Raw genomic sequence first — 21,337 nt, forward strand, 5'->3', positions numbered from 1 at the left:
TCTGGACCGAGGGGGCTTTCCTCTGTAGGGAGAGAGCAGGCTTCTCCATATATCTGCAAGCGGAAACACGGGCACCAGGGTCTGCCGGGAACGGAGAGATGATGGACACACACCCTCCCCCCGCCCCCGTCATCTCACTGTTGGGGACCCTGAGGTCCAGAGAGAGGAGAGGCCTTGCTCATGTTGACCTGCTGAATCACAGGGGTCAGAGCCAGACCTGCTAGGGCTCTTGTGTCCTGATGAGCGGCTCTGCACTGGCGTAGGTGCTGGCTCTACTTTCAGCTCTCTAGAATGTCCTCTGAGCATCCATGTAGTTGGGTTTAAATCTGCGCTCTGGTTCCCTGTCTTCTCTCTGTCCTGTTCTTGGATGCCTTCCTCCTCTTTTTTTGCTGCCTTTTGCATCGAGTATCTTTTCTGCGCAGTTGCTTGTTAGCTGGAGTCAGTGCAAGTAACCAGCGTTGCGGTATCCTGGTTCCTTAAGGTGTAGAGTCAGCTTGTTTATTTGGCTTGTTTGCATTTCTTGGTGTGGGCATCTATCCTGCGAACTTCGCTCTTAACTGCTGTGGCCGCGCCCCGTAGGTTTTGCTGTGTTATAGTTCCCTTTTCATCTGTCTCAAGGTATTTGTTTGATTTGGGTTTCTTCCTTGAGCCGTTGGTTGAACTGTAACATTTGTCTTTGGTGGCCGCATTTAGGAATTCTGTTACAAGGGGCGCCTGGGTGGCTCAGAGGGTTAAGCGTCTGCCTTCAGCCCCCGTCATGATCTCAGGGTCCTGGGATCGAGCCCGGCGTCAGATTCCCTGCTCAGGGGAGCCTGCTTCTCCCTCTCCTGTTCCCCCTGCTTGTGCTCTCTCGCTCTGTCACAAAAATAAAGTCTTTAAAAAAAAAAAAAGGAATTGTGTTACAAGACTGAACGCAGTCTGTTCTTTAGTGATATTCCAGTTCGGGGGAGGGGGCATTCGAACCTGGAAATGGTGCACCGCCATCGCTCCCTCCCAGCCTTTGTGGTGGGGTCATCCAGTTAATAAACAATGCCGTACGGTCTTGGCTCATTGATGTGTTGGTTGGTTGGTTGGTTGGTTGTATTTTGGTGTGTTTGTGGGGTTTTCTTTTTTTGGTTTGGGGGGGTTCGGTTTTTTTTGCTTTAAACAATTATCTTTTTTTTTCTTTTTGTGTATTTGAGAGAGAACGAGAGTACGGGGGGGTCAGAGGGAGAAGCAGACTCCCCACTGAGCAAGGACCCCAATGTGGGACTCGATTCCGGGACTTCAGGATCATGACCTGAGAGCCAAAGACCGTCACTTAAGCGACTGAGCTACCCAGGTGTCCCAACAGTTACCTTTTAAAGAGATACATAAACAAGAAAAAGCGTGGGCTCTTAGTTATCTCCATGTTTATCTTTTGGGGTGCTTTTTATTCCCTCTTGTTAATATCCAAGTTCCCATTGGGAATTGTTTTCCTCCTTCTTTAAACTTTTCTTATAGTACAGTGTCGCCAAGGATGAATTCTTGCTGCCTTTGTGGATCTGAAAATCATTCTTTCGCCTTTACTTTGAAAATTGTTTTTGCTGGGAGCAGAATTCCAGGTTGCTTGATTTTTTTTTTTTGTTTGTTTCCTTTCTTGTCCAGACAGCAGTGCTGCTCCCTCCTTCTGGCTCATGTTGTGTCACTGGTTGACTGTGGGTTTCACCTTTGCTCCTTAGGGCACAGGTGTTTTTCTTGTCTGGTTTACCTGGAAGGTTCTCTTTATCACTGGTTTGGAGCAGTTCAAGCTGCAGATGTGCTGTGGTTTTATCCGCTAAGGTTTTCCTGTGCTGCTTGCTTTTGACGACGCCACAGGTGGTCCCGCAGGCCACTGATGTTCTGGTTCTGTTTTGGTTTATTTCCATCTTTTTTCCTCCGTTTCATTTTTAGTAGCTTCTTTCTGTTGCTATGTCTTCAAATTCCGTCATCGTTTTTTTCTGCAGTGTCTGCTGTCCGGCCCATCTCGTGTATTTTCCGTCTCCAGAATTTCAGGATGTTTTTAAATATCTTCTCTGTGTTTACGTAACATGCTGAGTGGTTTCTCCAACTTCTTGAACATTTAGGATATAGCTAAAATAACTTTAATATCATCGTCCAGTAGTTCTGTTACCGGAGTGCGTTCTGGATCTCTGTTTATTGGTTGGTTGGTTCTTTTCATTAGAGTCATTTTCTCGTTTCTTGGCTTCTCTAGTCTTTTTTGATCCGACACCAGACATTGTGACTTACGTGTTGTGTTCGGGTTATTCGTGTGTTCCTGTCAGTGTCCTTGAACTTTTGCTGGGACACTGTTCACTTGCTTGTTCCTCCCCAAGTTTGCTGTTAGGCTTTGTGAGGTCAGAGCAGACTTAGTTCGGGGCTAGCTTTGTCCCCTCCCGGGGCAGCACCCTTCTGAGGTGTCAGCCTGATGCCCCGTGAATTGCAAGCATTTCCATTCCAGCTGTCGGGTTCACTCTGGAAAAAGTGAATTATTTGAGGCCCTGAGCCTGGGCCTTGTTTCTTCTTACAGGTGGTTTTCTCCCTAGCCTCTCACATGTGTGCTGCTTAGGGCCCTTTGCACTCTCTGGGGCTATCTTCATGCAGCACTTCCTCTCCGGTACTATGATTTCTTGCTGCCTTGATTTCTTCGGACACTGAGTTGTGCTCAGCTCACAGACTCCCACCCTTACCTCAGGTGCTCCTCCCGCCGGTGGCTGAGAGAATCTTTAGGAAGTAAGCCGGGACAACCATGTGTGTGTGTGTGTGTGTGTGAGTGTGTGTGTGTGTCCCCTGCAGGGGCCACCGTCCTGTGGGGCCGGGTGTATGGTGTCTGAAAACCCTGGTTGCCTATGTTTCCTCTAATTTGCAAGGTTTTCTTCAGGCAGCAGGAGGGTAAATGCTTGGTGCGCCAGCCTGTCTGGAAGTTGAAGCCCAATTGGAGAAAATGATCCAAGTGGGAAGGACTTTTGATTAATTAGTGAGTTGTGGGTTGTGGCGTTTTAAATGTCTTTAGCTTTCCGTGTTTGTTTTCTGTCTCTCCGAGGGCTGCTCTTGTATGGAAAGCAGTTGGGTTTGGATAGTCAGGGTGAGGTAGAACCACTTCAGTGACTTAAATATGGCGAACCGACAGTTTGTGGAGAAGTAAAAACTAATGGAAAGAATTCTGATGATCAGTTAACTGCTAGTCAGTTTTAGCTAATCGCGTGGTGATTTTTATGGGAAAATGAGAGTGTCCTTTCTCACGAAGGTTGTCGGGGCCAAAGTGGTGACCAACGCCCGCAGTCCCGGAGCTCGGTGCTACGGATTTGTCACCATGTCGACATCTGACGAAGCTACCAAGTGCATCAGCCATCTCCACAGGACTGAGCTGCATGGAAGAATGATCTCCGTAGAGAAGGTCAGGCGGCTCTTGCCTGTTGTAACCCATCCAGTTCACGAGCGAGGAGACCTGGACCATGGGCCATTTCTAATCCATACTGTATTTTAGGCCAAAAACGAACCTGCTGGGAAAAAGCTGTCTGACAGGAAAGAGTGTGAAGTGAAGAAGGAAAAATTATCTAGTGTTGACAGACATCATCCCGTGGAAATCAAAATTGAAAAGTAAAGTGATTATTTAAAATCTTTCTCTTAAGCTTTCTCTTGGGGGGGGCGGTGGGCTGGTCAGGAAGAGGGCAGGTGGCAGCCACAGGGTCCCTCCTTGCCACAGGCAGCCTCACCGGCTTCTTACTTACGTATCCCATTTGTGCATCTTGCTACCACTTCCGTATTCAGGTTTCAGTAAGGGTCCCTGCGAAGTAACCCGTAACCGTCAAAAGCATATTCACAGGAACCTTAGTATTTACGTCCAAACTATTTAGTGGTCTCTTGAAAGACAACACAGCTGGAAGGAAAGAATAATAATTTTACTTCATTCAGTGTTCTGGGTCCTTACACAGCCACTCACCCTGTGGAATCGTTTCCTGATCCAGACTGGTGTTCATGCAGCCCTTGCTTTTTAACACAGCAACTTTTTTTTTTTTTTTTTAAGATTTTATTTATTTATTCGACAGAGATAGAGACAGCCAGCAAGAGAGGGAACACAAGCAGGGGGAGTGGGAGAGGAAGAAGCAGGCTCATAGCGGAGGAGCCTGATATGGGGCTCGATCCCATAACGCTGGGATTCACGCCCTGAGCCGAAGGCAGACGCTTAACCACTGTGCCACCCAGGCGCCCCAACACAGCAACTTTTTAAAAAATACAGCATTATTCACAGGAGCATAGCTCGATCGAATGTCGAAAAGAATGACCTCAAGCTAGTAGTTTGTGCAGTGTCTGACAGTTGTCAAGTGCTGCTGTGTTTCCCTCAAAAATGTAAAGTATTCCGGGGTACCTGTGAGTTCACTGTGGCACCCACGGGTACCTTGGCAGAGGATTTTGGGATCAGTGGGTCTGAGATACCATCTGTAAAGGATGGAATTAGGGACGGGTTTTTAGAGGAGGCGTTGCTTGCTAATCATTTTCTCGAAGTTGTAAGTGTATCTTCTGGAGAAGGTAGAGTTTGGTGATGTTCTTCATGGTGCGATTCTCAGTGCTGAGTATCTTAAGTTTATATTGTCAGTACCGTTTACTTGCCGTTCTAGGGCCACTTTCACTCTGAGAAGTGAACCCTTTGCTGAGAATGTCAGTCTCAGTGATTCCATTTTGCCATTGCTTATGTTAGGAAAATGTATAGTCGAGTGAATGTAGGGGCTTCATTGATACTCCTAAGCTTACAACTCCCATTTTGAAAGGTATAATTGCTGGTCTTCATTCCAAGAAATCCGTAGGCCTGTGAGCAGTGGATGTTAGATTAGCCTTCGTGGATTTACAAGCGAGACCTGTAATTTTATCAGCAGCTTCTTCAAAGAGACGCATTCTGTCAGCAGTGCTAAAAAAAAAAAAAACCACCTTGTAATTGTAGAATATTGGTAGCTGTTCAGTTGTTCAGAGTTCTTGGTGTTTTGGAATGCATTTCCGTCATTGATTTTCTGACCACACAGTGAGACGAGTTTTCGGGAGAAAGGAAGGGGGTAATAACGAGCTCACCTGAATCAGGTGGTTTGCTTGATCCCTGAAAGAGTCCTAGGTTGCAGAGGGAACGGACTCCAGAAAAGGAAGTGTCCGGCTAGAGAGCCCCCGGCCCAGCTAGGAAGTGGCAAGGCCAGGATTCAGTCCAGGCTGGCTACCCCCAGCACTGGGGCACGTAACCAGTGATGAACTTGGGATGTTTAAAACCAGACTGCCTCCAGGTGGTCTGACTGGGAGGTTGAACAGTTCAGAATATGTTTGAATCATATTTTTTTCTTCCAGTAAACCTTTGTTTGTTAACATTTTATTTCACTTTAAGAATTTCTACGTTCAGGGACACCTGCGTGCCTCAGTCGCTTAGGCGTCTCCCTTCAGCTCAGGTTGTGGTCCCAAGGTCTTGGGATCGAGTCCTGCATCGGGCTCCTTGCTCGGTGGGGAGCCTGCTGCTCCCCCTGCCTGCTACTCTCCTGCTTGTGTGCACATGGCTCTCACACGCAAGCTCTCTGACAAATAAAATCTTAAAAAAAAAAAAAAAAAAAGAATTTATAGGCTCAGTAGTCAACCTAAGTGAAATAGAAACACTTTTCCAAAGAACTGGCTTGTCTTCCCGGGTTGGATGAGTGGTGATTTTTATGTAGTTGCCATTTGGAAAGTCCACACAAATGTCAAGCATAATCCCACTACCTGAGGGTAACCGTCTTTTGTGTAGATTCCTCCAGCCTTTCTTCGTACTCATATGTTCGTATTTTAGAACTTTTTAACGTGGTGTCACAGGGGAATTCCTCTGTGTCTAGGAGGTGCCATGTGAGTACAGAATAAGCGGGGGGTCTCCTTGGAGAGAGAAGGTGCCACCCCCAGAATAGCGGGACACGCACATCAGATGTGATTCGTTGTGGCTTTACTTGCAGCCACGCAGCACCAGAAGCCATCTCTGTCCCTATTAGAAGGGACATGGGTGCTGTAGCTGTTGAGGGGAAACAGATCTGCGTGCATTACCCGCGACAAACGTGCCGGGAGAAGTGCTGTAGTGCAGTGTGCCGAGTGGCAGCCCAGCCCCGTGGAGCCCTACGAAGCGCAGACACGGGGGTGGAGCCCAGTGATTGACACTTAGGCCCTGTGGCGGTTGTCCCAGGGAAACTGAATAAGTTGATGCACCTACAGTGTTTGGGGTTTTGTGTTTTTGTTTTTTCTGTTTTTGTTTTTAAAAAGATTTTATTTATATATTTGACAGAGAACGAAAGCACACAAGCAGGGGGAGTGGGAGAGGGAGGAGCAGACTCCCTGCTGAGCAGGGAGCCCGACGTGGGGCTTGATCCCAGGACCCTGAGATCATGACCTGAGCTGAAGGCAGACGCTTAACCGACTAAGCCACCCAGGCACCCCTGTTTTTGTTTTTTTAAGCAAAACCAATATGCTAAAAACAACAGTTTTCGATCGTGGTACATGCCATCAATTATTATGGTGTGCGTTTACAATTTTAAAAAATTTTAGGGGCTCTGGGGGGGCTCGGTTGAGTGTCAGACTCTTGGTTTCAGCTCAGGCCATGATCTCAGGGTCATGTAATTGAGCCCTGTCAGGCTCCCCGCTCAGCAGAGTCTGCTTGGGACTCTGCCCCTTCTGTTCATTGTCTGTCTTAAATAAAGTTTTTCTCAGGGCGCCTGGCTGGCTCCGTTGGTGGAGTGTTCCAACTCTTGATGTCAGGGGTGTGGGTTTGGGCCCCACAGTTGGGTATAGAGCAGTCTTAAAAATAAAATCTTCTATTTTTTTAAAAAGTTTTCTTAAAGTGAATATTATTTTAAATTTTTTTTTTTTTTTAAGGATTTTACTACTTATTTGAGAGAGAGAGGGAGAGGGCATGAGTACAAGTCAGGGAGGAGGGGCAGAGGGAAAGGGAGAAGCAGACTCCAAGCTGAGCGTAGAGCCCCACGCAGGGCTCGATCCCAGGACCCTGAGATCACGACCTCTGCGAAGGTAGATGCTTAACCTACTGAGCCACCCAGGTACCCCAAAGTGAATGTTACTTTAAAGATGACAGCTCTGGGGCCCCTGAGTGGCTCATTCAGTTAAGCGTCTCTGTTTTTGGCTAAGGTCATGATCTCTAGTTTTGTGATATTGAGCTCCAGGTTGGGCTCCACACTGGGCATGGAGTATGCTTAGGATTCTCCCTTTCCTTCTCCCTCTGCCCCTCCCCATTCACCACCCCCCACCCAACACACACAGACAAACACACGCTCTCTCAAAAAAAAAAAAAAGATGACAGTTTTGTACTGTGGAAGTTCAGAGAGGAAGAGTGAGCTGAGAGAGGTTTGCTGGGACAGCCTGAGCTCTGCCTGGGTTGCAGGGAAGAGAGGGCAGGGAGCGCTGGTTAGAGAACCCCGAGGGGCCTGGCTCTCCCGTCCTGGACCTGGCACGTGGTGGACATTTAATAAGTGTGGGATTTAATTACCCGAGACAAAGGCGTTAGGGAATATGGGAGACAAATGTGAGTGGCAATGATGATTTAGTTCACCATGTAGAATTTTACTGCATAGAATAAAGCTGCCTTCGGTTGAAATGTTACGTTTCCACATGAGCTGGAACGTAGCATGCCATTTTAACTCCCCCGACGTATGCGGAAGTGACCAGGTGCCGTGCTCAGGGCGGGTGGCCCGCTGCTTCATGTAGCAGGCACCTCGCATCCTCTTGCTGTACCCCGTTTTATTTTATACTGTTTATTTAGGAAAAAATGTTTTCTTCTACATAAACATTCCACCCAGAGTGAAAACTTAAAACCAGTTTTTCGCAAGCATTCTTCTGTAGTTGAGAGTGTATCTCACGTATGCCCGTGTGCCTGTCTTGCAGACCAGTGCATCGAGCAGTTTGGAAAACTGTCCACGAGCCTGCAGTTTCATGCTGCGTATTTCTAGGTGTAGCAGAGAACTCTGGGGGAGCGGGGGGAATAAGGGCTGGGTCTCAAGAGGGTATTAGATCATTACCGGTTTCCCAGTAACTATCCCTGTCCACTTGCTGCCCAGATGGTTTGGTTTGTGTGGAAGTCTGAATGAGTGAACAACTGCCAGGGTCCCAGGAGCTCAAGTTTGTGATGACCGTGTTTTTAAATAGAACCGTGATTAAGAAGGAAGAGAAGATGGAGAAAAAGGAGGAAAAAAAGCCTGAAGACATTAAGAAGGAAGAAAAAGATGAGGATGAACCGAAACCAGGACCTACAAATCGGTCCCGAGTCACCAAATCAGGTGAGCAGAGCCTGCCGAGGGCTCCCCAGGAGGGGAGAGCCTGGTGGGGCGGCGGAGGGAGGTGCCGTGGAGCGAGTGTGCGTGGTGTGCGCTGGGCTGACTGCGGGCCAACTGCGGGTTCTGTTGATCGGCAGCTGTTTGAGCAGCAGGGCCTCAGGGGACGACGTGGCTTGAAGGAGTCTCTGGTGACGTCGCACACCTGGCGGTGTTCTGCCCCGTGATTTATGGTCACTGGCGGTTCAGGGACCGGGCTGCTTGCTCTTCCTTGCGTACCTTTGGCAGAAGAGTGTCCGGATGTGCGAGGGAGAGGTGGCCCGGGTCTTGTCAGGAATTCGATGAGGTTCTGCAGCCTGTTCCGCACCTTCAGGCTGGCGTGAGGCGCCACAGAATGTTTTGTGGAAAAAACAAAACCCCATTCTCCCCACCCCTCCCCCCCCAGTAAAACAAACAAAACTCAGCCATCTGGAGCGTTGGAATGTGGTACCGCGCATTACAAATTAGATCTGAAGTGTTTGGGGTAATTTACCAGCGGTCTCATGAGGAACGTGTTTTTAAAATCCTCCTCAAGTATTGCAAATCTCCCCAAATCAGTAATAGTCGTGGTGGCGAGAGTCTGGTTATTGTGTCGTCGAGGGGAAGATCCATTTGGAAGCCTTTATTGCTGTATGTGAATGAAGGGAAGCCCAGCCATCTGATTCAGAACACAAGGGCCTGAATTCTGCAGAGCTTTCCAGAATGTGGAGGAGGACTAAAAAGGGGGATTGGGTATCCTGGAGCCATGAGGATTTAGCGTGCAGGTGAAGGAAGCTGGTGGGTTGGGTGTGTTTGCGTTGCAGACGCTCGACTTAGATTAACCCTGTAAGATGCGGGGAAATCGCAGCCGCTTCCTTTCAGGTGAGCAGAGACCCGGCGTGGTGTGCCAGCTGCCTCATGTCCGTAGTCGCTGCGGGCCTCAACGGGGAGAGACAGGAGGTGCGGAAGCTCCAGCGGTTCACATGAGTCACTCAGGGGAGCATCGAGAACCCCCACCAGCCTGTGTGCTGCCTGCCCTCGGGAAGTGGGGGCATCAGCAGGTTTTCATAGATGGCTGTATTTTTTTCCTGAAGGAAGCAGAGGAATGGAACGGACGGTCGTAATGGATAAATCGAAAGGAGAGCCTGTCATTAGTGTGAAAACCACAAGCAGGTCAAAAGAGAGAGTAAGTATTGCTTCTTCTGCTTCAAGTCCCGCTGATTGGAGGGTGGTTTAACAACCACTTTGATTTGCGTTATGAAAACAGTGTCTCGCCTTTAAAAGTTTAAGAGTTCTTTGAAGTGCTCAGAAGGCATGTTACTAACTGCTCAGATTGTATGTACACACACACCTAACACGAAGTTAGGTTCTACAACTTATTTCAAAACAGTGCTCAGTCTTTTTACTTTCCATGATGTGTTGACCCTCGCTGGCTCTTCGTCAGATGATACCATCTTCTAGAAGGAAGACTGGTTCACAGAAAGCCCACCATTGGGTAGGATGGGCAGGACTCAGGCTGCTCAAGTCAGAAGACAGGCTCTGCTCTTTGGTTAACCTAGTGCTAGTTGATCGACTTCTTCTGTTAATTTGTTCTCCTTGTGTGACATGAACAGGAAAGAAAAGTGGAGTCCGCTGCAAAACTGACGTTCACGTTGTCAGGGATGGACCTCCGCTACCTAAGCCATACACGGCTGGACAAACTAGGGGCTTCTCGTGTTGTGTTTTCCACCCCGGAAAACAAAACCCTCTGCTTACCAGCGGAAGGTTCTAGCTGAAATGTTCCTGAGGAGAGCCGTCCTCTTAGAATGAACACAAAGCTAACGGTGTTCACTGTAGAACGCTTCGTTGTGGAGGACTGACTTTTGAAATGCACATTCGCATTCTCAAATAGTCATTCCTAGTGTCATTTTTCTTACGGGCTACATGAAAACCGTAAAAAGAACTATCAAATCAAGAAATCTAAAGAAAGCCCCCCCAAAACCCCGTAAACTTACCATCTGAATAACGCTGATGTTAGAAAAATAAATAGTAATAATGTCTGCCTGATTAGAACCTTGAGGTCAGGGGCGCCTGGGTGGCGCAGTCGTTAAAGCGCCTGCCTTCGGCTCAGGGCGTGATCCTGGCGATCCGGGATCGAGTCCCACATCAGGCTCTTCCGCTGTGAGCCTGCTTCTTCCTCTCCCACTCCCCCTGCTGTGTTCCCTCTCTCGCTGGCTGTCTCTCTGTCACATAAATAAATAAAATCTTTAAAAAAAAAAAAAAAAAAAAAAGAACCTTGAGGTCATGTAGGAGGACGACACCATAAGAACAGAAGCCTCTCTGCTTTCACGTGGATGTCTTACACTTCCTTTCCAAGGGCATTGCACACACGACACGGCGTGTACGGTCTATTTCCAAATAATTACGGAGTCACAGGAAGTTGCCAAAATAGTAAGGAGGTCTATGTACCCATCACCCTGCTTCCCCCAGTGGTTTCCGTTCACTTGACTGTAACCCAGTTTCAAAGCCAGGACGGTGACATTGGTCTGCGGGGCGTGCATGCATGGAGTGCCAGGAGTTTCAGTTACTGGTGGAGTCTCACGTGAGCACCGCCACCGTCAGGCTCCAGGGCCAGCCGGTCACCGCAGAGATCTCCCGCTTATGACCCACCCCACCAGCCCAGCCCCAGGCCTGGGAAGCTGGCCCTCTGCTTTCCATCTGTAGGATGTTGTCCCGGTGAGAATGTAGCACGTGACCTCAGCATGATGCCCTTGAGAGCCGTGCAGGTTGGGTGTGTGTGTACCCTCTCTCTTTTTAAAGCCGCGTTTACCGCTGCACTGTGATCATCTTACCCGGGCCCTCACTTAGGGACACTTGCTGGTGTCACGTCCCCTGTTGAGGACTGCTGTGGGCAGCATTTGTGTGCATAGGCCGTGGCAAGCTCCGGGTTTCTAGGTGCCGAGGAGCACGGTCGTTACTCTTTGTGACGGATGTTCTCCGAGTGCCCTTCAGAAAGGGAACAGGATCCTACAGTCCCTGGGTGCGTAGAGCGTGCCAGGCTGCTAGGACGTGGGAGGCCGGGCTGTGAGCCCAGGGGTCCGCCTCAGAGACTCCAGCGCCGCGCGGGCCTCTGCACTACACTGCAGCCTCACCTGGGCACTTAAGGGGTCGGCCCTCTGCCGTCCGGCCTGGGGTGTGTGTGAACAGACTCAAAACTCTTTGCCCGTCTCCTAGGCGAAGAGTGTCGTCGTGCTGTTTTGGGTTCTGGGTCCATCTTTGTGATGAGATTGTCCTCTGTGTATGTGCCCCCCTCTTTTTTCGGCAAAATAATCGGACCCTAGCTATTGCTTGTCTTTCTCTCGGGTTGACCCTCCAGCACCACCACCCACAAAGTAATTAAGAAAATAACCAGAGGAAATTCTTAAAAATGTCTCCCAGGCCACTTCCCTAGAGACCCTGAGGCAGTGGGTCTGTAGGAGGCCCTGTGTTCCAAGCTGTGAAAGCTTCCGGGGAGAGTGAGTGTGGCCAGCTTGGGCGTCCTAGCCTCTGAGAGCCTCAGAAAGGCGAGTCGGCGGGCAGCATTTCCTGCCTTACCCCGGAAGTGGAGTGGCAGGGCAGTTGCCCACAAATACTCTGGCTGAGTAGGAGCTTGCTTTCACAGTAGATCTTCTTTGGCCTGTTGTGTTTGAAGGCCTGAGGCAGCAGTGAGAAGTGCAGTCCATCACCCAGCTGGGCGTCCAGTGTGCACGTGCCCTGTGGCTCTGTGAGGCCTGGTTCTGGATTACGTAGAATCCTTTCTCTTGCTGCGCTAAGATCTGCCGGTAGGTTTTGTGGGGTGTCATCCCTCCTTGTTCTTCCATGACGCCCTTTGTTTGCAGTGTGTGAAGGCAGTTCTCTAGAGGGAGCAGTGTCTCTGGGCTGTGGGTGAGCTGAACTGCCTCCTGGGCCTTCGTGGAATCCGTGTGGGACAGAAGGATTTTCATCCACTTCAGATACACATATCTAACTTTCATTGTGCACTGGTTGCATTTTTCTGACGTTAATAAACCAATTTTGGTAAACAGAGCTCCAAGAGTCAGGATCGCAAATCGGAAAGCAAAGAGAAGAGAGACATCTTATCATTTGATAAAATCAAAGAGCAAAGGGAGCGAGAGCGCCAGAGGCAGCGGGAACGGGAGATCCGAGAGACGGAGAGGCGGCGGTGAGTGGGGCCCAGCAAGCTGGCAGGTGGGTGGTCTCCTCCGGGCGCGCTCCACCTTTCTCCCCATACGAGTGTCCTGCCTGGCCCAGACTTGCTGGCTGCCTCCTGTTTCCCGAAGCAGAAGGCGAGGGTCCTGAGGGGTCGTGGTCAGCCTCGGCATAATGTTCGTCAGAGCTGGTTTCATTTGCCACCTGAGCTGAATCCAGAGTCTGACGCCTAACCGGCTGAGCCACCCAGGCGCCCTTATCAGAGTCGGGTTCTGCTGTGCAGCGTTGCCCCTGGCCCGGTAGCAGGCTCACCCATGTGTAGCTTGATGGAAGGGTCCCCGGTGTCGAGGTCTCCGTCTTCCCTGCTGAAACCACACATAAATAAGATCAAGAGTGGAACCAGGCGATGTGGCACTTAGATGTTATTCGCAGAAGTGGCATCTTCACTCCTGAAATGTCTGTGTTTCATAGTGGTTTTAGGCAGTCTCGGTCGCATGTGACATTCTTTGCCACGCTCACCTTTTGTTAAGTAGACAGTTTATGGAAAGTAGGCCTGTTCCCAGTTTTGCCTTCTGCCTTTTCCCGTCCAGAGGTCCCTTGTCATTTTCCTTCATATACTGCTGGGCAAAACGAAAGCTTTACATCATGGTGTTTGGAGAACTGGGCTTGAGCGAAAGCGGGTGCTGTAGAAACTTCTCCAGTTACGCTGCGTTTGCTTTCTTATGTAGTGGGATTCCGGCGTCTCTGCTGATACAGCTTTAGAAAGTAAAAGCACCGTTCGCTGTATTTTGTTTCCCACTCGCTTGCACTGGCTTTGGAGCCTTTCCAGTCACTGAGGGCAGGTGCGAGGAGGGGCAGCGACTCCTTTCGCAGATGCAGAGGGCGCATCCCCGTCCCCCTCCGCTGCACATGTGCGGTGGCTGATGACGCGAGCCCTGGCGCCAGGCCACATGCCACCGGCCCCCTTAGCTCGTGCCTAGCCTTCTGTGCCCACAGCTTCCCAGCTCGCTTGGAAAGGCCCTGTCCTTAGAAAATGCAGTCTTCTAGGAGGGAAGGTGTGAAGAAAGAAGGCCCATTACACAGCTGCGCAGTCGTTCCTCCACGCTTCTCCATGCGCGGCAGCCTTCAGAGTGGCAGTTACCCTCGGCTTCTTACTTCTCTCCCCCTTAACGTGCGGCTTCACTTTGGTGCCTCTGAGCCGGGTCCTCCTGGCCTGGACCCCAGGCTGTGTTTCCAGGCCCGGCGCCCGCCCTAGCTGCTCACCCCTGGCTTTGTTCTCGTGACAAAGGAGAGTCGGAGGTGGGGGTTTCTGGCCAAGGCGCGCAGCTCAGCGGAGTGGGGGCAGCGCCTGTCACGCGTTCTCCCGGGTGCGACCCCTTGGGAGGACGAGGCCCGGCCGCCAGGCGCCGGCGCAGGGAAGTCAGGGCGGCCTTCCCGTGTCCCCGCAGAGAGCGCGAGCAGCGCGAGCGGGAGCAGCGCCTGGAGGCCTTCCACGAACGGAAGGAGAAGGCACGCCTGCAGCGGGAGCGCCTGCAGCTTGAGTGCCAGCGGCAGCGCCTGGAGCGCGAGCGCATGGAGCGGGAGCGGCTGGAGCGGGAGCGCATGCGCGTGGAGCGCGAGCGCCGCAAGGAGCAGGAGCGCATCCACCGCGAGCGCGAGGAGCTGCGGCGCCAGCAGGAGCAGCTGCGCTACGAGCAGGAGCGGCGGCCAGTGCTGCGGAGGCCGTACGACGACGGGCGGTAGGGACCTGGCCCCCTTCCCTGGAGAGCTGGGGACACTGACCACCGAATCCGGTCCCTCTGCACGCCTCTGCGGGACTCCCAGCAGCCACCACCTCAAGTTTATGGGGTTTCTCGATCCGGGGTCTCGGCAGCATCTTCCCTGAGTTATTTTACAGAGAGTCTTACTAGTTGCCACTTGCTGAACAGTTGGCGATGCTCTCGCTTAGGCTGCCCCATTCTTCACACTGTGGTCCCTGGTGGAGCATAACCACCTGCCCCGTGCCTGTCGTGGGGCCGGCTGAGCCTGCCCTTAGGCCCGCGGGCACCTCCGTGGCCGGTGGGCCTCGTGGACAGAGAGGCGCGGAATTGCGCTGTAGAAAAGGAAATTGCCTTCCCCTTCACAAAGTAGGTTTATTGGTCTCCAGCTCCTCTGAGCTGCTTAATTGACGGTCACCCATCACCCCACCACCCATGAGCCCAGTGTTCTGGTAAAATCAGGAAGACGATAATTGGATGCCATCCTGCGCTGTGTGTAGTTCACTATCACCCGATCTAATTCCCTTTGCTTTTGCAAAAAACTCAGAGGGAGGTTCGGGTTACCATAGAAGACAGGAAGAGGGGAATGTGGCAGCTAGGAATGGCGTTCCAGAGGAATCAAATATTTCATTTCACTTGCATCTGGGCTCACGCGGGGATCAAGGTATTAACAGCCTTGTGATACAATTAGCTCCCAGCAGCCCTCTTTTCAGGACTGTCAGATGAGAATACCGGCATGCCTCTTGGCAGTTTGGGGAATTTTAATTTATCAAATCAAAGCAATAATGATTGAATGTTTAGAGATTAGCCCTGCAGGACATTTTAAACGATACTGGGTCTGGAGAGAGCTCCCCTCCCCACCTCCACCTCCTTCCCTTTTTCCCTCATTTCCTGTCATAAGTAAAATTCACGTTCTTTTAAAAATAAAAAACAGGCGAGATGATGCTTATTGGCCAGAAGGCAAGCGTGTGGCTATGGAGGACAGGTACCGCCCAGACTTTCCTCGGCCGGATCACCGCTTCCACGACTTTGACCATCGAGAGCGGGGCCAGTACCAGGACCATGTGCCTGACAGGTCAGCACCCACCCTCTCCTGCACCTGTGGATGGAGGCACCTCAGCCTGACGCAGGGATGGGTCTCTTGTCTATTCTCTGACGTCTCATTTACTCGTGAGGCTTCCAGTGGTTGGCTCGAGCCTTCAGCAGGATGTTGGACTCGGGTTTCTTAGGGTGTCCTCAGCTTGTGGGGCGGGAGGGCCCTCAGCTCCTTTCACACGCTGCCGTCTTCACAGATCGGCGTGGACTGGGGGCAGTTCCTGAGTCTCGGCATCCCCATACTCAGCTCTCCAGGGCCCACACTCTGGGCCTCACAACTCCCCGGGGCGCTCTCCCAGCCACCCCTCTGCCGAAGCGAGCCCCTCGGGAAGCAGAGGATTTCAAGGAGGGCATGCGCAGCCTCCTTGTTTGTACGGAGAGGGAGCTGTTTCGAGAAGGGGTATGACCCGCCTGAGCCTTTGCAGGCAGAGCGGGCCGGAGTCCACGTCCCTGAGGGTCACTGACCGGCATTTGTTCCTGTGCCAGCACACCAAGGGAGAACTGACTGTAGCACTCGGGAAAGTTCTTGCGGCCTGGCTTGGTGTTTTAAAGGTTTGATAAGGTTTTTTTTAGCCAGGCCCTTTTTAAAAAAAAATTTTTTTTTCTGCTGGAGTCTTTTTAAAAGAGGAATATATATATAGTTGATCAGGAAAGCAGCCCTCGATTTTCTAGTTTAAGAATTCTCTATCTGGGTTTTTCATCATGCTCCCCTGGGCTGCATGTGTCTGAGCCGTTTCACTGTTCATTAGCTCTTCTGTGAGGAAGGGAGAGCAGGGGGAAGATGGGCTGAGAAGCCAGTCATTTAATGAATGGTGGTTTGAGATTTGGCGTGAATCACATGTATTGGATCAAACCAGAGGTTAGAGACCCTCTAAGGCTTCTCTGGTAGACCTTGGGTTTTGTCACCAGGCCACAGATAAATGAGGCATTGGCTTCATGGTGTGGGTCTCTACCTCTGAGATCCCTCCAAGGGATTTTAGTTCAGTAAAATCTTTATTCCCACCTTCTTACGATCTAGCCTCACTCCCATCCTCAGGGAGAAGGCTTTAGATGCAAGCCCGCTTGTTCTCACAGGCCAGTAAATTACAGTTCTTACTGGGTGGAATGGACTAAGTACCCAGGTGTGGAACTCGTGTGTGTGGGCTGCCGAAATGTTGTCTAGTGCACCAGCTGCCGTTCGAATGAGATCTTTCCCTTTTGCAGGAGGGAAGGTTCAAGGTCCGTGATGGGAGAGCGAGATGGGCAAGTAAGTAAAACCCAGACCTCAAACCTGGGGTACATCTGCTCCTATGTTGGGGGTGTGTGGAAGTGTACATAATTGATTGTTTTCTGATTAGTGAGTCTGTGTGTTCGAATATGTAGGGCCTGTGCCACCTCCAGAGAAGGATGCATAAGGGGCTCTGCGGGCACTGACTCCCCTGGGGGTGTGGGAGGGGCTCTCCTGTCATCAGCAAGGAGGAGGTGTCCTGACTCTTCCAGGGAAGACTCTAAGTGACTCCTCTCAGAGGACCCTTCAGCAGAGCTGTCAAGCAGCATAAAGTGCAGGGCTCTCCACACTCACAGGGCCAGAGAGGCCTCTGCAGCACTTTGTGTGGTGCCAGAGATGGAGCTGTAGGGGTGCTCAAGGGTTCTTGAGCAAGGAAGGCATCAGGAAGCAAGAGGCCCTGCCAGGGTTGCCGTGGCATTGTCAGGGTCGGAAGAGAGCATCTAGCGAGGTGAGGGTCAGGAGGGGCCTGGGCAGGTCTTCTCGGGGCCACACCCTGGCCGGCTGCAACAGGTTCACCCGCCTGTCCAAGAGTGACGTGGCTAGAGTTGCCCTGTCGCTCTTGTGCCTTCCAGCACTACTCAGACGACCGCCATGGCCATGGAGGACCGCCAGAGCGTCACAGCCGGGACTCCCGGGACGGCTGGGGGGGCTACGGCTCTGACAAGAGGATGAGTGAGGGCCGGGGGCCGCCTCCTCCACCCAGGTTAGTAGCCGGCGGCTCTGGAAATGGGCCAGCCACGTGTGCCTTGCTGGTTTGCCCATAACAGCCCTTCCCGCACTTGCCTCAGCCCCGTGCCCACGGGAGCCCCTACCTGCTGACGGAGACAGCCCTGGAGCCTTTCTTATACTTGCCCCAGGGACCTGGAGAAGCTTTATGCACCCACCCTTGTCCCCCAGTCACCTGTAGGCGTTTTTAAGGTGGGTGTGGTGCCTGTGGGAAGGTTCCCTCCCCTAGGTGGGTTTTCGGGCGTGGAGCAAAGAAGGCAGCACTGCTTTGATAGATAAACGTAAAGTGTTCTTTCCCCAGTGACCTGTTTAGCACTCGGTCCTTGAATACCGTTTAGTCCATTTTGCTGTAAATACCTGTGGGAAACGGAACCGGGAGAACCCCTCTGCAGACAGAAGATAGCCCCGAGTGCCGTCACTGTACGGCTGGGCAGCCAAGCATTCGCCCTCGAGGGCAGGTGTCGGGGGCTCCGATGGGCTCCTCGTCCCAGGTCTCAGAGCACTGGTCAGCCTGGGCCTGGACCCCGCTGGTGGTTGCTGGTGCCCAGACACTGGGACCTTGTTTGGATTTGTATCACCTGGAGTTTCTCTCTGTAACTTCTTTTAAACCACTTTTTTGAGCCATAGGCACATGCTGTAGTGTTGACCCATTTGCAGTGTACCATCCGATGGCTGTAGTGTGTTCAGAGCGGATACTCATCACCAGCATCCATTATAGAATGTTGTCAGCACCCCCAAAGGAAGCCCCCATTAGCAGTCGCTCCCCGTTCTGCCTGCCCCCGCCCCTGGCTCCCGCTGAGCAGTCTGGCTCTGGATTTGCCTGTTCTGGGCGTTTCACACAAAGAAAGCACGTTACATGGCCTCTCGTGTCCGGCCTCTCTCAGTATTGTGTTTGCAAGGTTCATCCACGCGGTCTCACATGTCAGTTGCATTCCTTTTTATGGCTCAGTAACGTGCCACGTGTGCGGAGGAGACCGCATTTGTGTCTTCACTCACCAGCTGGTGGACACTGGGGTTGTTTCCACTTTGGGGCTGTCACGGAGTCGTGCTGCAAAGAACGTTCCTGCACGAGTTTTTCCGTGAACAGTTTCCCATTCCCTTGGGTGGATAAGCAGGGATGGACTTGGCGGGTCCCACGGTCACCGTGTGCTATCCTGTTTTACGTTTACACTGGCCACGCGTGAGGATTCCTGTTTCTCCACATCCTCGACAGCACTTACCGTCTGTCAGCCAGTTGGCCACAGGCCAGTCTTGCGGGTGGCATGGGGGGCTCACATCTGACACGCGTGGTTGTGGCAGTAGCCGTGGTGAGCTCCTGCCCGTGTGCTCCCTGGCCACGCGTGTGTCTTTGGGGCTTGTCTGTTCTCATTCTCTGCCCTCCTCTCTCAGGAACCCTCGACCAAGGGCAGGGTCAGCCGTGCCACGGCCTCACCGTAGAGGCGCACTGGGACACTTACGGATCTGCTTTCTGTTTTGACGAAGGGGTGGACGTGACTGGGCGGAGCACAGTCAGAGGCTAGAAGAGCATCCGGAGCGTGCGTGGCCAGGCTCGGTGGACACAGGCACGGCGGGCCGGGAGCACGCGCGGTGGCAAGGTACAGGCTGACTCGTGCCCACGAGCTGAAGGAGGGCCACACGTTTCCGGGACAGTCCAGGGGCCGGCCCCTCCCCCCCAGGTGGTTGCAGAGGCTTCCAGGAACTTCAAGAAGGGAGCGTGTGCCAACTCTTTCCTTTCTTCCAGGTGGTGAGAGGGGCCTGTCTGGGCCCTCGGGGCCAGGACACATGGCAAATCGGGGCGGGATGTCGGGGTAAGGAGTTCTGTCCCTGGATAAAATTAATTTGTTCCTGCCCCTCCTTTCCTCTCCCCTTTTTGCATGTTTGATCAGTTTGCTGGGTTGAATGTTTTGAAAACAAGCCCCCGAAGCGGCTCTTGGCCGCTTCTGCAAGTCGCGCTCCTCAATTACCCGGATTGCAGTCTGTGATGATTTTTCTCACCTGGAAAAAGCCAAACGGGCTCTAAAGGCTGCAGAGCCATATGCTGCCCCACATAGCGAGGAAAACGTAAAGCACTTCACGGGGACAGAACGTGTGCCTTTGTTCCTAGGCGAGGCGGCTTTGCACAAGGCGGGCATTCCCAGGGTCACATGGTGCCCGGTGGCGGACTGGAAGGTGGAGGACTGGCCGGCCAGGACCGGGGCAGCAGAGTCCCGCACCCCCACCCCCACCCCCACCCGTACCCCCACTTCACCCGTCGCTACTAAACCCCACTCACTCTGAGTGCCCAGGTAGGCAGATACACTGTTGAACCAGCCGGAGTTACCTTGAACTTGGGGAACCTTTTAAGAAACAAAAGCAGATCCTGCCACCATGTTGTAGCTCAATACAATGTGAATTCACTTTTTTTTTTTTTTAATAAACGTGTTCTTCTCTGCCATTTTTAAGACAAGATTTCTGTTAACGAGGCATTCCATTTTCCATTAATAAAAGTTTATGGTTCGCACTCGTGTGTGTCGCAGTGATTCCAGAGCGGGGGGGCGCCCATCTCAGCAGCACCCTTGTGCGTGTGCCTGTAGAGGCTGTCAGCCCATCTGAGCGAGGCCCCCAGCCGCCCAGCGCACTCGCCTTCTTACGGGTGAGGAAATGGGTCCTAGGGCTTGCAGTAGGTGGCAGCGCTGGGATCCGAATTAGAAAGTTCATTGGAGGAGGGGGCCGTGCATCGTGGAGGCCTCAAACTCGTCGCTTCACCCCTTGGGCTGGCGTGCCTGGGGTGGGGGGCATCCGGTGATGGCGTGCAGGGTTTGGGGGTCTGGCTGAGGGCAGGCCCTCCTTGGTACAGGGCTGGTGGTGCCTGATCCCCCCGTTTTTCTGGAAATGCTAATTAATATAATTCCCTCATGTGTGATTATAAAGGATCCTTATCTTTTTCATTGAAGTCTGCCAGACAAGGCACCTGGCTGGCCCTGACTGTCGTACGGGAGCCCTCCGGTCCAGGCCCCTCCAGTGTGACACACAGTGAAGTGCTTCTCCCAGAGAACAGCTGAGCTGCGCCCAACAGGGAGCTTGGGTGACCGCAGGCCGAGTGGGGCGTCCAAGGGCCAAGCCTGTCCCTCCTGTGAATGGGGTAGGCCTGGGGGCAAGCAGGAGGGCCCGTGTCCCACAAATCCTGGCCCTGATCTGGAGTGGTGAGAGTTAATCCCCCAGTGTCCCCTGCTGGGAACCTGGATTCCCTCCCTCCAGAACTAGGACAGCCACCCCACAGGCTACCGAACAATTGCCAATTCTCCCGGAGTAGCCTGTGTTCCCGCTGGGGTGTTTAGTTTTAAAAGAGCAATCTGAAAATCCTCCCCAGCTTGCGGTGGAAGCTGGAGCATTAGCAGGTCGGCTCTGGCCCTTGGTGTCCTCTTTGAATTGAGGCGAGTAAATCCCGCGTGAGCTTCTCCCGCCACGGGGGCTTTCGGAGTCATTTCCCAATGACAGGTTGACAGGATGCTGTCTCCATGGTTCCTCCTGCACCGGGCCCGTCTCTCCTCTGCAAGCCAGAGTCTGGAAATCGGGGTCTGGACTTACCGTGTTAGGTGATAAAAGCCATACGCGGCCTGGGGTTGTGGGTGAGACCCGTTTTGAGATCTTGTCCCCTAGCTGCTGCGGAGCGACTGCCCTCCAGGAGGTAGGGGTGACTGACATCAGGAGTGAGGCTGCTGCCGCCAAGCTGCCCCATCAGAGCTTCAGACAGCCTGTGGGAGCGAGAACAGCCCCTTCCTAACCTCTTATTGCTTCTGTTTGTGTCTGATGACACATCTTACTGTGTTGCTTTTAAATAGTGTGTAGTTAGATTATATTAGGTCTGGTTTTTATTCCAGGAGAGAAAAGGGACGTAGAACCAAGTCTGTGTTCTTTTTTTTTACTATTTTTTTTAAACATATAATGTTTGTTTCTGGGTCACAGGTCTGTGATGCATCAGTCCTTATGTGATACCCAGTGCTCATTACAACACATACCCTTCCCAATGTCCATCACCCAGTTACCCCATCGCTCCA

General features: G+C 52.1%; 1 protein-coding gene across 1 annotated transcript in view; it reads left to right on the forward strand.

Annotated features, from left to right (window-relative positions):
• Positions 1-19,800, forward strand: part of SAFB2 (scaffold attachment factor B2) — a 31,758-nt gene extending 11,958 nt beyond the window's left edge. Inside the window, exons 10-21 of the mRNA XM_045776743.2 lie at positions 3,245-3,394; positions 3,485-3,597; positions 8,146-8,276; positions 9,383-9,474; positions 12,332-12,468; positions 13,904-14,194; positions 15,147-15,287; positions 16,511-16,553; positions 17,147-17,277; positions 18,783-18,895; positions 19,042-19,108; positions 19,405-19,800. Of these exons, the coding sequence (XP_045632699.2) occupies positions 3,245-3,394; positions 3,485-3,597; positions 8,146-8,276; positions 9,383-9,474; positions 12,332-12,468; positions 13,904-14,194; positions 15,147-15,287; positions 16,511-16,553; positions 17,147-17,277; positions 18,783-18,895; positions 19,042-19,108; positions 19,405-19,561 (1,566 nt within the window). The 3' untranslated portion in view covers positions 19,562-19,800. The remainder of the gene's footprint in view (positions 1-3,244; positions 3,395-3,484; positions 3,598-8,145; positions 8,277-9,382; positions 9,475-12,331; positions 12,469-13,903; positions 14,195-15,146; positions 15,288-16,510; positions 16,554-17,146; positions 17,278-18,782; positions 18,896-19,041; positions 19,109-19,404) is intronic.
• Positions 19,801-21,337: the final 1,537 nt, after the last annotated feature.

Source organism: Ursus americanus, chromosome 14 (assembly GCF_024610735.1).
Source record: "Ursus americanus isolate L20-20 chromosome 14, mUrsAme1.1.p, whole genome shotgun sequence".
Taxonomy (NCBI): domain Eukaryota; kingdom Metazoa; phylum Chordata; class Mammalia; order Carnivora; family Ursidae; genus Ursus; species Ursus americanus.